We start from the raw sequence: 14363 nt of genomic DNA, 5'->3' as shown, positions 1-14363 counted from the left end.
AGATGATACTGAAATCCAAAGGAGCTTATTAGTTTTCCTAGAGAAGTGATGTAGATAAAGAATAGCAGAGGACCTAGGACTGAGCCTTGTGGTACTCCAACTGATAATGGAAGTGGAGTAGAGGTGGATCCAGAGAAATTAACACTGAAAGAGCGATTAGATAGGTAGGATGAGAACCAGGATAGGGCAGTGTCTTGAAGACCTAGGAATTGTAGTGTTTGCATGAGAAGAGAGTGGTCAATAGTGTGGAATGCAGCAGAGAAATCCAGGAGAATTAGAAGAGAGTAATGTCCTTTAGTTTTAGCTGTGATCAGATCATTGACAACCTTGGTCAGAGCAGCCTCTGTGGAATGTTGAAAGGGAAAGCCTGACTGAAGAAGATCCAATAGGTTGCTTGTGAAAAGGCAGCATGTGAGGTGAATGTAGGCAAGTCTCTCTAGAAGCTTGGAGGGGCAAGGGAGCTGAGAAAGAGTTTGAACAACAACACACCCACTGAATGTATGTAACAGATACATTACATAGGGTTTTTAACAAATTTAAATCAAACAGTGAAAATTTCTGTGTTCGGGGTGTGAAATATTTGAACCTCGATCGTGTCCGCACCAGGCTCGCCCACTGTTTAACCAGCTCGTACGTAGTCTCATCTGGTCGCATTTTTCGAATTTAGTAAAAATGTTTAGGTGATCGAACTAAAGTACCAGAATTTTCATCAAATTTTCAAACATTAGATATCAATTGGACAGACCGGTTCGAGAAACAATTTTGGGTATCTCTAGTAGTGAGAGAAGGAGGGGTATTTGAACTACTAGCATATAACTTACCTTGATGAAATGAATACATGGGCAGCACGCTGGCTTAGTGGTTAGTATTTCTGCCTCACAGCACCAGGGTTATGAGTTCAATTCTACACTGTGTGGAGTTTGTATGTTCTCCCTGTGTTTGCGTGGGTTTCCTCCGGGTGCTCCAGTTTCCTTCCATAGTCGAAAAACATACTAGTAGGTTAATAGGCTGCTGACAAAAAGGAACATGTGTGTATGTGTGTGTGTGTCTCCAATGAGGCAGGTACTGATGTGAGTGAGTTCTCTATATAGCACTGTGGAATTAGTGGCGCTATATAAACAAGCTAAAGGATATAGAAGGAAACTACAAAGATAAATCAATGTATTTGGTAATACTTGCAGGAATAAATTTACTGTTATCTAAAAGGTGGAAAAATCCTTTAAATGTTACAAAATACGTTTTCAAGAATTCAATTTCAACGATGACTTTCCTTTCATCAATCTTGGTTAGAAACGTGTGAACCTAAGAAAATGTTGGGCTTTTTTAAACAAACATTTCAAGCAAAGGACCTCATTAAACTAGTACATAGTTATCTTTGTATGGAAGCAGACTGTAATCACATACATCCACGGCAACTGTCATGTATAGCTAGCATTGTATACAACCTAAAGAAACTATTTGTTTTTATGGAAGGGTATATTAATTTTGCAGCTGCACGCTTACATTATCAAAACCAGTAAATGTCACCCAGATAAATGATGACAAATTTGCCTTTCTTTGCGGGACCTTTCAACAAGGCTGGAAATGGTAACAGGTGTCTTATTACATCACTAAACTGATTAAAAAAAAAAAAAGTTTACCTCTTCTGAAGTTAAACTGATCACATGACCACCAGTAATTATAGCAGTGTTGTCATGACGCCAGCCAACATATTTGGAAGCTGTTCAAGCCCCACGTAGTTGGCTATACAGCTGTTTTAACATTAGTTCTTCGCAAAAAAAAAAATGCACAGATTTTTCCAAGTCGTGGTGATCATACGTTTACTCTCACAAAGCTGCTCTTTATGCCACTATGGCATAAAGAATTCACAATAAGAAAAACACTGAATGCTAGGATGCATTTACCGTAAATATATATTTCCTCTGTATTGGTAAAGGGCTTGTATGTAAAATGAGAGAAACCCAATGCTTTCTAAGGAAATATGACCACATTGCACATATAATTTCTTAAGTACATACTAAAATGTGTTTAGGGTTGGGGGGGGGGGGGTGGACATAATCATATAGAATTCAGGAGATAGTCAGCTAAATCTAGGAGCCAACAGGAACTTTTAAGGAGCCAGGGAAGATGTGCTTTCTTTTAACTCAATAAAAATGGCTCTGGAAAGTTTGCTGCCAAATTGCTGCCAATTCAGTTTCGGGTTTAAATCGGTAAGTAAAACATAATGGAAAATATGTACTGCAGCGATACACCAAATCTGAGTGGGTTGGATTCTCCAAAATCTGCTGTGTTCGGGGAGGGACTAGCAGCAGGAGTGTGGGGAGCGTGTCCTTGGACTGCGGCAGACATGAGCGGACTCTCTACACGCCTGCTTAGTCAGCCTTTTTTATGATGCATAATTTGGGGAACCCAATGAATCAGCTGGATCACTGTAACGCAAGTACGTAATAAGTGCATATTTTTTACTTATTGAACTCAACTTAAAACTGAAATTATCCATTAAATTGCTCTAAACATACTACAGTAATAGGCAACCTGATAGACACCCGGGGCCGCACAAGCAGCTCTCTGACTGTGAAAAGGACGGCACATTACCATTACTCTTAAGAATAAGTTAAAACAATATATTTAAACAAAGTGAGAGAGATATTTCTGTAATAACATATCAGAAAGCGTTTAAAACAAGCGCTACAAGCTATAACGAACAGATCTGGCAACTAAGCAATAAAGAGCTGGGGCCGCAGGTGAAGGCTCAGAGAGCCACCTGTTGCCAATCACTGATTTATTAAATAGTCGCAAACTTGCATTGAGCAGTGACCCATGGCAACCAATCAGCAACAAACCGAGAATGGTTTAGAGCAGTATTAGGGAATAGGTGGCCGTCACCTGCAGCTCCCAGTTGGCTGATCCCGACATAACATATTCTCTGCATTGTTATACAGCAAAACCATCAAGTCATGTCACCTCCACTGCATAACACAGCGAGGTCACGTAGAATACCAGCTGAGGAGGAGGACGGAGTGCAGTGAGTAAGTAAAAGTGGATAAGATCTGATGTACATGTGAGGGGCATGTGAGGAGATCTGATGGACATGTAAGAGGCATGTGAGGAGATCTGATGGACATGTGAGGGGCATGCGAGGAGATCTGATGGACATGTGAGGGGCATGTGAGGAGATCTGATGGACATGTGAGGGGCATGTGAGGAGATCTGATGGACATGTGAGGAGATCTGATGGACATGTGAGGAGATCTGATGGATATATGAGAGGTATGTGGGGAGATCTGATGGACATATGAGAGGCATGTGAGGAGATCTGATGGACATGTGAGGGTCATGTGAGGAGATCTGATGGATATATGAGAAGTATGTGGGGAGATCTGATGGACATATGAGAGGCATGTGAGGAGATCTGATGGACATGTGAGAAAATATGATGAATATATGAGAAGCATGTGAGGAGATCTGATGGACATGTGAGGGGCATGTGAGGAGATCTGATGGATATATGAGAGGTATGTGGGGAGATCTGATGGACATATGAGAGGCATGTGGGGAGATCTGATGGATATATGAGAGGCATGTGAGGAGATCTGATGGACATATGAGAGGCATGTGAGGAGGTCTGATGAACATGTGAGGGGCATGTGAGGAGGTCTGATAGACATGTGTCTGAGGTCTAATGGACATGTGAGGGGCATGTGAGGAGATCTGATGGATATGTTAGAGGTATGTGGGGAGATCTGATGGACATGTTAGAGGCATGTGAGGAGATCTGATGGATATATGAGAGGTATGTGGGGAGATCTGATGGACATATGAGAGGCATGTGGGGAGATCTGATGGATATATGAGAGGCATGTGAGGAGGTCTGATGAACATGTGAGGGGCATGTGGGGAGATCTGATGGATATATGAGAGGTATGTGGGGAGATCTGATGGACATATGAGAGGCATGTGGGGAGATCTGATGGATATATGAGAGGCATGTGAGGAGGTCTGATGAACATGTGAGGGGCATGTGAGGAGATCTGATGGATATATGAGAGGTATGTGGGGAGATCTGATGGACATATGAGAGGCATGTGGGGAGATCTGATGGATATATGAGAGGTATGTGTGGAGATCTGATGGACATATGAGAGGCATGTGAGTAGATCTGATGGACATGTGAGGGTCATGTGAGGAGATATGATGGATATATGAGAAGCATGTGAGGAGATCTGATGGACATGTGAGAGGCATGTGGGGAGATCTGATGGATATATGAGGAGCATGTGTGGGAGGTCTGATAGACATGTGTCTGAGGTCTAATGGACATGTGAGGGGCATGTGGGAAGGTCTTCTGGGCATGTGGGGAGGTCTGATGGGTATGTAAGGCGCATATGGGGAGCATGTGGCAAGGTTTGAGGGGAATGCCTTTGAAGGCTGCAGGGTTGCACATATGGCCCTTGAATTATACCCGGTTTAGAACCTGTGCAGCAGAACCACAAGTCCCAGCATGCACTAATAGTCAAAACTGCCAACCTCTGGTCCAAAGTGGACTAAAGGCTCATTCACACAGTTATGTTGACGTGCACGGTGCATGTTATATGGTTTTACCATGCAGACCACATCACAAAGTTGCTGCAGCTTAAAATCCTTGATCCCTATGTCAGCACACCAAACTTGCTCACATACTATTAAAGTGTAGGCAACATGCCTATGTTAAGAAACCAAAGCAACTTTTAAACACAAAGACCTAACAGGATACAGCAGTTTCATATACAACAAACCACAAAATAGACAAAAAAACAAACGTTTACTTTTAAAAATAAGATACTGTCCTCATGACCTAAAATTCCCAGGAGTTACAAATATCTTTATATTGCCTGGTGGTAGATGCGGTGTAATATATTGCAGGGACGCTGGGGGACTGAAAGACCTTATTAGCACTTACTTTTAGGTCATTCCTTTCTGTCTTGTACGTTTTACCTCAGTTCTATGGACATTTTTATAACAAGATCTGACAGGCGAGTTTTGTTAACCTTTTGCCACCTGCACAGAAACGGCTAGTCATTTTTTCCATTTCTCATTAAAAACTTATTTCTTTGCCAAGAAGTCCAGATCTAGCAGCAGATCGCAGCGGCCGCTGTGCTCATGGTCTGAGATTGGAAATGTTATATTTATGAGAATGCAGCAGTCATCACATATTGTAGCATTACGTAACGAGCCATGCTGAAGTACACAGCCTTATTAAATCGAAAACACACAACTGTCCACAATGTAAAGGAAAATGTTGCAAATACATAATGACAATGTTTTTACTGGGACATTTTAGATTGATCACTTTAAAAGGTTTTCTTTGTCATACAGAAATTGTTAAATAATGTGATTTTATATACTTCAAAAATCTCTCTCTCCCTGTTTTTGGTGAGTGCAGAGGACCTGTGAATTTTTGATTTCAACTTGTGGTAGAGCCCTATACTGCGTAGTCTGTTTTGCTAAAAATGGGTTTTGTAAGCAAACCATTATTGTAGCGCCCCTCCCTATCCAACATCTGTCAGGTGATTCCCTAAGTGTCCAACAAAGTTGCAATTGTTTGGGGAGTACTTGCCTTTAGCTGTGTGCAGGTAATACTCAAAGCAGATAAAAAGCATAGAAATGATCATGATAAAAATTCAGAGTGAATTCATGTTTACATCTGGCGTGGGACTGGCTAGAAGGCAAAGACTTTGGTGCAACATGTATTGCAGTGGGTGGAACTAACATTCCCTGTTTGTAATACAGAACAGACCGAAGTATGTTTAATACAGAGTATTGTGTATCGGGGTCTTGTGCTCGATTTCAACCAGGGCTCACACTCGGGACCCTGGACCCAATCAGGCTCCTCCCACACTCCAAAAACTTTCTGGTAGGTTAATTGGCCTCTAACAAATTAACCCCAGTGTGCGTAGGGGGGTGGGAATATAGATTGTAAGCTCCACTTGGGCAGGGACTGATGAGAAAGGTTAAATATTCTCTGTAAAGTGCTGCGTAATATGTAGGCACTGTATAAATAACAGTTAATAAATAAATAAATATAATATACACATTTCAACACAATGGGGGGTATTCAATTGACCGCAAGTTGGTTTTTTCTCCCGCAGCGTTACAAAAAAAAATCACACGCGGGTTTTTAACTGCTATAGTGACCGTTTTTAGTTAACGCGGTGGTAAAACTCGTACAATTCAATTGAAAAAGAGGGAACGCTGCCCCCACGCATTAATCATTAGTGTTTGCGAGTTTTTAGGGGAGTGAACTGTAGTGTTTAACGCGGTCATGTAATACAAAAAAAAAAGGACTGGCATACATTTTCATACATTGATTGCATTACACAACCATTCTATTTGATAATATCTACATTACAGTACTTTCTTTAGCATATTTTTTTATTTCACTATCTTTTACTATAGAATCCTCTATACCAGTGGTCAGGGAACAGGGGTAAATTACCCCAAATGGGGTAAAAATGAAATTCCTGGGGGTAATGCTGCTGATTCACATGCTGTCAGTTGGATCGTAGATCCCTTTAAATGTGAAATTGCTGTTGTACCAGAAGAGCCTCAAGGGTTGGCAGAGGCACTTCTTGAGCTTCGATGCAATAATGAAGCACGTATTGCTTTTGAGAACAAAGCAGATCCGTCATATTTTTGGATGTCAACAGCTGCAAAGGCATCAAAATTGCACATGAGGAGGCAGTCAAAAAGTTGCTGCCTTTTGCAACAACCTACCTTTGCGAACAAGGATTTTCCACTCTAACGAACATAAAAACAAAGCAGAGAAATTGATTGGACGCTGAAGACTGTATCCAAATTGCTCTAAAATGCCCCAATATTAATGCTCTCGTATCAAAAATTAAGCAACATAATTTCTCCAAAACCTGAAGTTTTGAAGGTGAAGCTTTCAAAGAAATTTTGAATAGATTCAATAAAATTTTGAATTCCAATAATTAATAATGTATGATTTCCTTCCTTTCAAATTAAAGGGGTAACGTCGGCGTATCTAAATATATTTGGGGGTAAAAGGTAAAAAAGTTCCCTGACCCCTGCTCTATACCATGTCAAAACACATTAGTACATACATATTTGTACCAAAAACATTCATAAATATGTTTAATTACTGATTTTTATTTTTATTTTTTTTATTTATTTATTTTTTATTATTTTTTCACAAGAAAATCAACTTTTACATGTTAGGCATTACTGATAAACATAGTTTCTTTTTTTTTCTTCATTATTACATGATTTCAAATAGTTTTCTTAGTTTTTTTATTTTTAGCACACCCCAAGGAGGTGCGAGATAAAAGAGCATATTTGCCTATTTAATGCGCCGCGTTAAAAAAACAATTGAATAGCTTTTAACGCGGCTGCCTCTCGCACACCCTATACTTTCAATAGACCTTCTACTGGAGCGCGAGAGGACCGTTTCATGAAAAAAAAGTAGCATTAAAAATGGAATTTCCGCTCGAAAATGATAAAGAACAGCGATAAAATGACTTAACGGGGTCTTAAAAAAAAAACTTGCGGTCAATTGAATATCCCCCTATATGTAGCACTAAGTTGTCCTATGTAGAGACAGATAGATTGCAGTTAATGCAAAATTTTGCAGTCTTTTTTTCCAGTAAGGTCATTGTACAATGAGTCAAAAGAGGAAGTTCTCAATACAACGTACTGCACGTATGACAATCAATACCTGTGGTCTAGGACAGCTCTCCCAATATGCTTCTAAATACGAATTTACACTAAACATATATTAAAATAAGGGCACACATGCTCTAAAACATGGGGGGAGGGGTTGATGTAATTGATTAAAAAAATGTAAATATAACAAAAATCAATAGAGTCTAGAGGGTTAACACTCACAGTGATAGAAAATCTGTATGGTCCTATTCCCCTACAGATAAGATCTGTTTGGATTGATGTTATGTTCTTTCCTCATGATTGAAAGACATTGTACAAGATAGCTGAAATTTGTATTGTATTGTAATGCTTCAATAAATATATTGTTTTTTTCAGTTGATATATCTTTGTTGTCACATTTTTGTGGGGGTTTGAGTATAGACCCTTATGGACGACCCTCTCCCCAAGTTTTCCAAGGCTCCCTTGTTCTGGAGGGAGCTGAAGAGCCAGGCCCCCAGTGGGAAGCTTCAACCGACCTTGGGGTAAAGTGGACTGTCCGAGACCTGCAGTGTTGGTGGCCCTGAAGACCCCTACCTTCCAAGGAACCCCATGGCTCCTGGAGTTAGGGCTATTAAGGGGCCCACCATAGCTTTTTTGGAAGGTCTGAAGATCTTTTTTAAATCTCTGGGGTCTTTTGGCTCGTGGGGGAAGGGGGGACATGTGGGCCTTTCACTTTTGGGAAGGGTCCATAGCACAGTATTGCACTGCACTGGTGATTTGGAGTCACGTACATCGGGCTTCAATAAAAACAAAAAAGATGTTACATTAGTCAGAGTTATTACAATGAACTTAATGAACCCACTCCTGGAAAAACATGTGGGAGAGGAGAGGGAACACTTTTTGTTTAAATCTGTCTACATAAAATCCCCAGGTCGTTGTCCTGTTTTAATAAAATAAACATTTTTGTATCCCAAAAAATGGCAGCAATACAGACTGGGGCAGAACCCTGAGACAGTGCTGTAGCCTGAGTGACCAGAATGCTCTGTAACGATTGGTGGATACACACACACAATCAGTGATGTCAGAGCAAGTTTGATGAGAAATAACTGACACGTTCTGCTTTGCTATTTTAGATTTTTTTTTTTGCCCTACAATAATGACCAACATTTTATTCATTGTCTACATTCGGTGGGATGTATTCTGATGTTTTTTTTATGGATGGAAATACTCAATCACCATTTTTAACAAAGATATATGGGTGAGCCGGCACATTTTACATGCACAGAAATTGTCATTTTTGGGCTACGTTGTCTCTTCAGGCCCAAGCAATACATATTAGCTTACTGTGGCCAAAAGAAAAGAGTTTGGATTGTTTCCCCTGAATTAAAGTACTGCAGAACGGGCATCTGTGAGGTCACAAATCATCATCATTCTCATCAACATTTATTTATATAGCGCCAGCAAATTCCATAGTGCTATACAACTGGGGACAAACACAGTAATAAAACAATACTGGGCAATTCAGACTAAAGCTGGGTACACACTACAGGGTTTCTGTAAAATAATCGGCTCAACCAGCCGACATACGACCGCTCGTTCAAAAGTCGGGTCAGTGTGTGTAGTGACACGATGGTCGAAAGTCTGCCCAAATGGACGATTGTCGCCTCATTTGGTTGGTCGTACCGTTAAATATTTTCGTTCCAATCTCGCTTCCGTTGTGTAGTGTGTATAAACTTCTGTCCGATCCACGACAATCCTCCGATACTGTGTACGAAATTGCAATCATTGCTCACGACAACATGGCTGCAAAAAGTCGCTAAAGGGAGGTCCGCTCTTCCGTTTATCGTCTAAAACAAGGCTAGTGTGTATGCAGTCCATGGACCGAGCGATCGGACCATCGATCGCATGTAAAATCGATCGGCATAAAAAGTTGGGGGGAAATTCTGTAGTGTGTACCCAGCTTTAGAAGTAAGAAGGCCCTGTTCACAAGCTTACAATATAAGAATGCAAGAACCTAGTTGGACTCAAATGACAATATGGGACCCCTAAAAATCAGTATGAGACAATCTGGGAATCTGTGAGAAAAACAGCTCACTGATCTCTATTGTCCATCGGGGCCAAGCATGAAAGTTATCATCAATCACATAACCTATAAAGTCATAATTAAAAGACTACAAAAACATGTGACACAAATTGTTTAGCAGTTGGTAAAAAAAATATTGCTGTATATTTGAACGGTTATTATTCAATACTGCAGACCTATTGTTTCTGTTAATGCAAAATGTCTGCACTCTGCATTATTTTCCCTATATCATTTCAACAACAACACATATCAGAAATGTGCAATTAAAAATAAGCAACAATTATTTTTATTGCAAATCAGCAATCATTATTAACCTTGCGTGATTATTATTGATCAGCCTGTTTACATATTTTTTAAAAAGACCTGAGACGACACTTGTTAAATGATAACGAGCATATTATACGGTAATTTAAAAAAAGAACATGATATCTAAACAACATACAAGAGATAAGATATATCTAAAACAGCAGCATAAAGTCCAATAAGAAATTACATATTCAAGTACTTGGCATTTACAATTGTAGCTGTCATAAATGCAGTTTACATGACGGGGACAAACCTTATATGAAATAATTAAGCTGTATATAAAATAAAGGAGTAGATTTACTAAAACTTCTAAAAAAGGAAGTCGAGGTGATGCCCATAGGAACCAATCAGATTCTAGCTATCATTTAATGGGATGTACTAGATCAGTGGTGGACAACCTGTAATTAAATATCAGCAGGTGGTTTAAACAAGTGTTACAAGCTGTAACAAAAAAATATCAAAATAAACCAGGAAGGAGCTGGGAGCCACAGGTGAAGACTTGGGGGGGCGCTTGCTGCCCATCACTGATCTAGATAAATTATAGCTAGAATCTGATTGGTTGCTATGGGCAACACCTCCACTTTTCTTTTTGGGAAGTTTTAGTAAATCTACCTCAATAGTCTGCAACTATTATAAATATTGATGTTTAACTAGATCTTGCCCAAACTAAACTGGTAGATTGATAAGAATAAAGTCCATATAAAAGAGTGGTGTACACCTTTTTTTGGGGTTTGCAGTCACATTGGCAGATTGTAGTTATTTGGCTTCAATACAACTTATCATATCTCCTTCATGCTACGTACTTGCCCAGGCAGCTGAAATTAGAATTTGATTATATCTATGGGCAGCACGGTGGCTTAGTGGTTAGCACTTCTGCCTCTCAGCACTGGGGTCATGGGTTCAATTACCGACCAGGGCCTCTGCTGGGTTTGTATGTTCTCCACGTGTTTGCATGGGTTTCCTCCGGGTGCTCCGGTTTCCTCCCACACTCCAAAAACATACTAGTAGGTTAATTGGCTGTTAACAAATTGACCCTAGTCTGTCTGCCTGTGTGTGTGTATGTTAGGGAATTTAGACTGTAAGCTCCAATGGAGCAGGGACGGGTGTGAGTGCGTTCTTTGTACAGCGCTGCGGAATTAGTGGCGCTATATTAATAAATGATGATGATATCTCCGGCGCGATACTAAGCACTACAGTAGTACAAATTCATAGTCTGGAATTGAATCAAAGAGCAGCTCATTCATTCCGACGCTCTACCAGACCTCAAGGACGAATGACTGGATTCAAATGTGTTAGCTAGTGTCAGGTGGCAATTTGTGACAGCGCATGGACCAATATGCAACAAAACACTGCATTCATATTTCATTTTGGTTAAAAGGTGTGCTGAATGCTGTGTACTGACTGCCATGTTCATTTAGGGACTGCTACGCAGGCCCGGCGCTCCCATTAGGCAAGGTTAGGCACTTGCCTAGGGCGCCGGGCTCTGGAGGGCGCCTGGAGGGCGCCACAGAATGTTAAATGACTTTAAAACTGTGCGGCGACCGCTGACCATACCTGTCATGGCCGCCGCACAGCATTCAGATGCACAGGGAGGGGGGAAGAGGCTATTGCTCACCACCGCCGCCTCTCTGCTCCGTCTCCTCCCCTCCACTCACTAGTGTCAGTGAGTGGAGGGGAGGAGAAGGAGCAGAGAGGCGGCGGTGGTGAGACAAGGTAAGGAAAGACGGGGTGAGGGGGGAGGAGAGCGCAGATTTTTGCGCGGGGGGGGGGCGCTGATCTTTGCGAGTGGGGGGGGCGGCGCCGATTTTTGTGGGGGGGGGGGGGGGCGATTTTGTAAAAATGCCTAGGGCGCCATGGACCCTAGCACCGGCCCTGCTGCTACGCAGGTAAAAGTTCAGAACAGACATCCTGCAACTCCCACTAAATAGGGACGGGCATCACGAATCGACAAAATTACTCTATTCACTGTGAATTGAGTCATGCAGGCCCCCATCCCATCCACTTCAGTAGGATGGGTGAACTGCCATGGATGCAGGAGAATAGAGTGCCTGGAATTTGGGAGTCTCACAGAAATTCCTAGACGGTGCACAAGTATGAAATAACTTAATAACATCTAATCCAACAGAAAAGTACTGTTTAATCCAGTGGTTCCCAAACTGTGTGCCTAGGCTCCCCGGGGTGCCTCGGCGATCTCACAGGGGTGCTTCGGCCAGGGCCAGTGGTAAGCAAGGTGGGGGACTACTTGGTAATTATTTTGGCTTAAGGGTGCCTTGAAAAAATTATGGAGACCCTAAGGGTGCCTTGAACTGAAAAAGTTTGGGATCCACTGGTTTAATCAATTTATCACAGCTAGGTAAACAAATTAAAAATAATATCTAAAGGTGCAAAAATTCAGTGTAGATGTATTTTGTAATGCCACACATCACAAATCCACCAGTTTTTACAGGGAAGTGCATGTATTTCTAGGCCTAGAACAAGCTTTTGCAAGCGTCCAATATTTAGCATTTTCTGATGGGGCAGATTGGTGGCTTCCCTGGAGTGCGGGCTAGGTGCATGGATGTTCCTACTTGCACACCCCATGCAAAACCGAGACTTGATTTTGCATAGTGAGTTTATTTAAATGAGATCATGTGGTGGACAAAGCACATTTACAGTAGAATTCCTCTTTTGCAAATCCTCCCTGCAATTTGACATGGATTTTATAGGTCCTGGTTAAACATGCACCAGCCTATACATTCATGGGAGCAGTAAATTATCCCAAAAACATTTGTTTTGTGGGAGGAAGATTTATATTAGCATTTGCATTCAATCTGTCAATGTATTGACTAGCCTTCATGGTTTGAATGAAATGATGCACAATATGAACTGTGGGAAAAAAATATTGTACAGGGCTATAGAATTTTCTTGTTATAAGAATAATGTATAACACAGCACTGGTCATAAGTCTTTGTTATTATGCAAAAGGAATGAAAAAGCCTAGCAAAGCCGTACACTGTATATCACATACCTGCAGCAGTAACTACATCAGCATAATACTGCCCAGTCACATTTGTGGGATTATATGATTCGTCACCAGGGGCCACACAGAGCTATAATATATAATGCAGATGCTGGAACTCCTGAAGCGGAGACTGACAGCTGCCAGTCACTGTTATGATGGCTGCAGCAGACACAAGCTGACATGGAGCAGCACAGAAACGGGTGACGGGTGATTTACATGCAGAGCAATGTACTAATGAGTGATGGCTGCACTGGTACATAGCGGCGGGTAGTACCTCACGCAATGCGGCATCAGCTGCTATGGGTCTCCCTCTCTGCAGCTCCAGGCTCAGAACGTTACCCCGGCCGGGCACTGCCAGGTCCTGCCCACTGACGTCACCATCAGAGGGAAACCGAAAGCAAGATAACGGGAGGGAGCTTAGGACCCAGCAGAGGCCGGTGGTGGGGTCATTTTATCAGGGGGTTGGGGACTAGCACTAATAACATATACAGAGTATGGTTGTCAGATTGCACTGACTGATAACCATACAGACTGTAGCTGCAGAGACTTATGAAACACAGGTTGCATGATAAGATACAGTGTATTGACATGAATCTACAATGTTGCATGTTAAGCGAGTCCTGCAGCCTCTCTTGGGAACTTATTGCAATATTGTCACGACATGGCCCACGGGGGGATGCATGACAAGGGGTGTGTGCAAAGGTTAAGAAACACAAAATCCACTTGGTCTGAAAACACTGAAACAAAGATCTAAACCCTCCTTATAAAACTCAATAGGGCACCACTATGGGGCACATTCAGTTTGGCGCAAGGTGGCGCGATATGTCTCCGGAACAGTCCGCAGAGCCACTTTGCTTTTCTAAAATTTATGCTCATTTTCCCCCCGGGTCCCATAGAGATGAAAGAAAAAATGAGCAGAGCATTCTGTATCGTATTAGCTGGCAATGGGCGCATCCGGTCATCGAGGAGATATCCTAATGGCACCTCACAACTAATTGACTTCCCCCCGATTAGTTGAAAAGCTGACACTGAAGAAGTCTTCGGATACTCCCTGACCTCCCAAAATGCAATCACAGCTTAATTTAGTCATGGTTACTATAAAGCAAATAATACAAAAACAAGACGTACCCTAAAAAGAGAACTCGAAAGTGTACGTTGGGTAGGACGCATATCAAGATGCGTTCAACATGAAAATGGTACTAGTTGAGCAAGACGCATGTTAGTTGGACAAATACTTCTGGTACCTATGCCCAACTGTAACTATACATATTACAGCGACTAGCCTGCTGTCACACACCGCTCACCCACGGCTGCCACCCGGTAACCTGAATA

The 14363-nt window shown here is 41.6% G+C and overlaps 1 protein-coding gene across 2 annotated transcripts in view; it reads right to left on the bottom strand.

The window, feature by feature from the left end:
- LDAH (lipid droplet associated hydrolase) overlaps window positions 1-13409 on the bottom strand; it is a 193157-nt gene extending 179748 nt beyond the window's left edge. Inside the window, exon 1 of one of the 2 annotated variants that reach the window (XM_075201377.1) lies at window positions 13306-13409. In XM_075201377.1, coding sequence (XP_075057478.1) covers window positions 13306-13322 — 17 coding nt within the window. In that variant the 5' untranslated portion in view covers window positions 13323-13409. Of the gene's footprint in view, window positions 1-13037; window positions 13268-13305 lie in introns of those variants that run through there. The other variant, XM_075201378.1, reaches the window with a different exon arrangement.
- Between the last annotated feature and the right edge of the window lie 954 nt (window positions 13410-14363).

Source organism: Mixophyes fleayi, chromosome 3 (genome assembly GCF_038048845.1).
Source record: "Mixophyes fleayi isolate aMixFle1 chromosome 3, aMixFle1.hap1, whole genome shotgun sequence".
NCBI classification, from domain to species: domain Eukaryota; kingdom Metazoa; phylum Chordata; class Amphibia; order Anura; family Limnodynastidae; genus Mixophyes; species Mixophyes fleayi.
The sequence above is the reverse complement of the archived record's forward strand: the minus strand, read 5'-3'. Positions and strand labels throughout refer to the sequence as shown.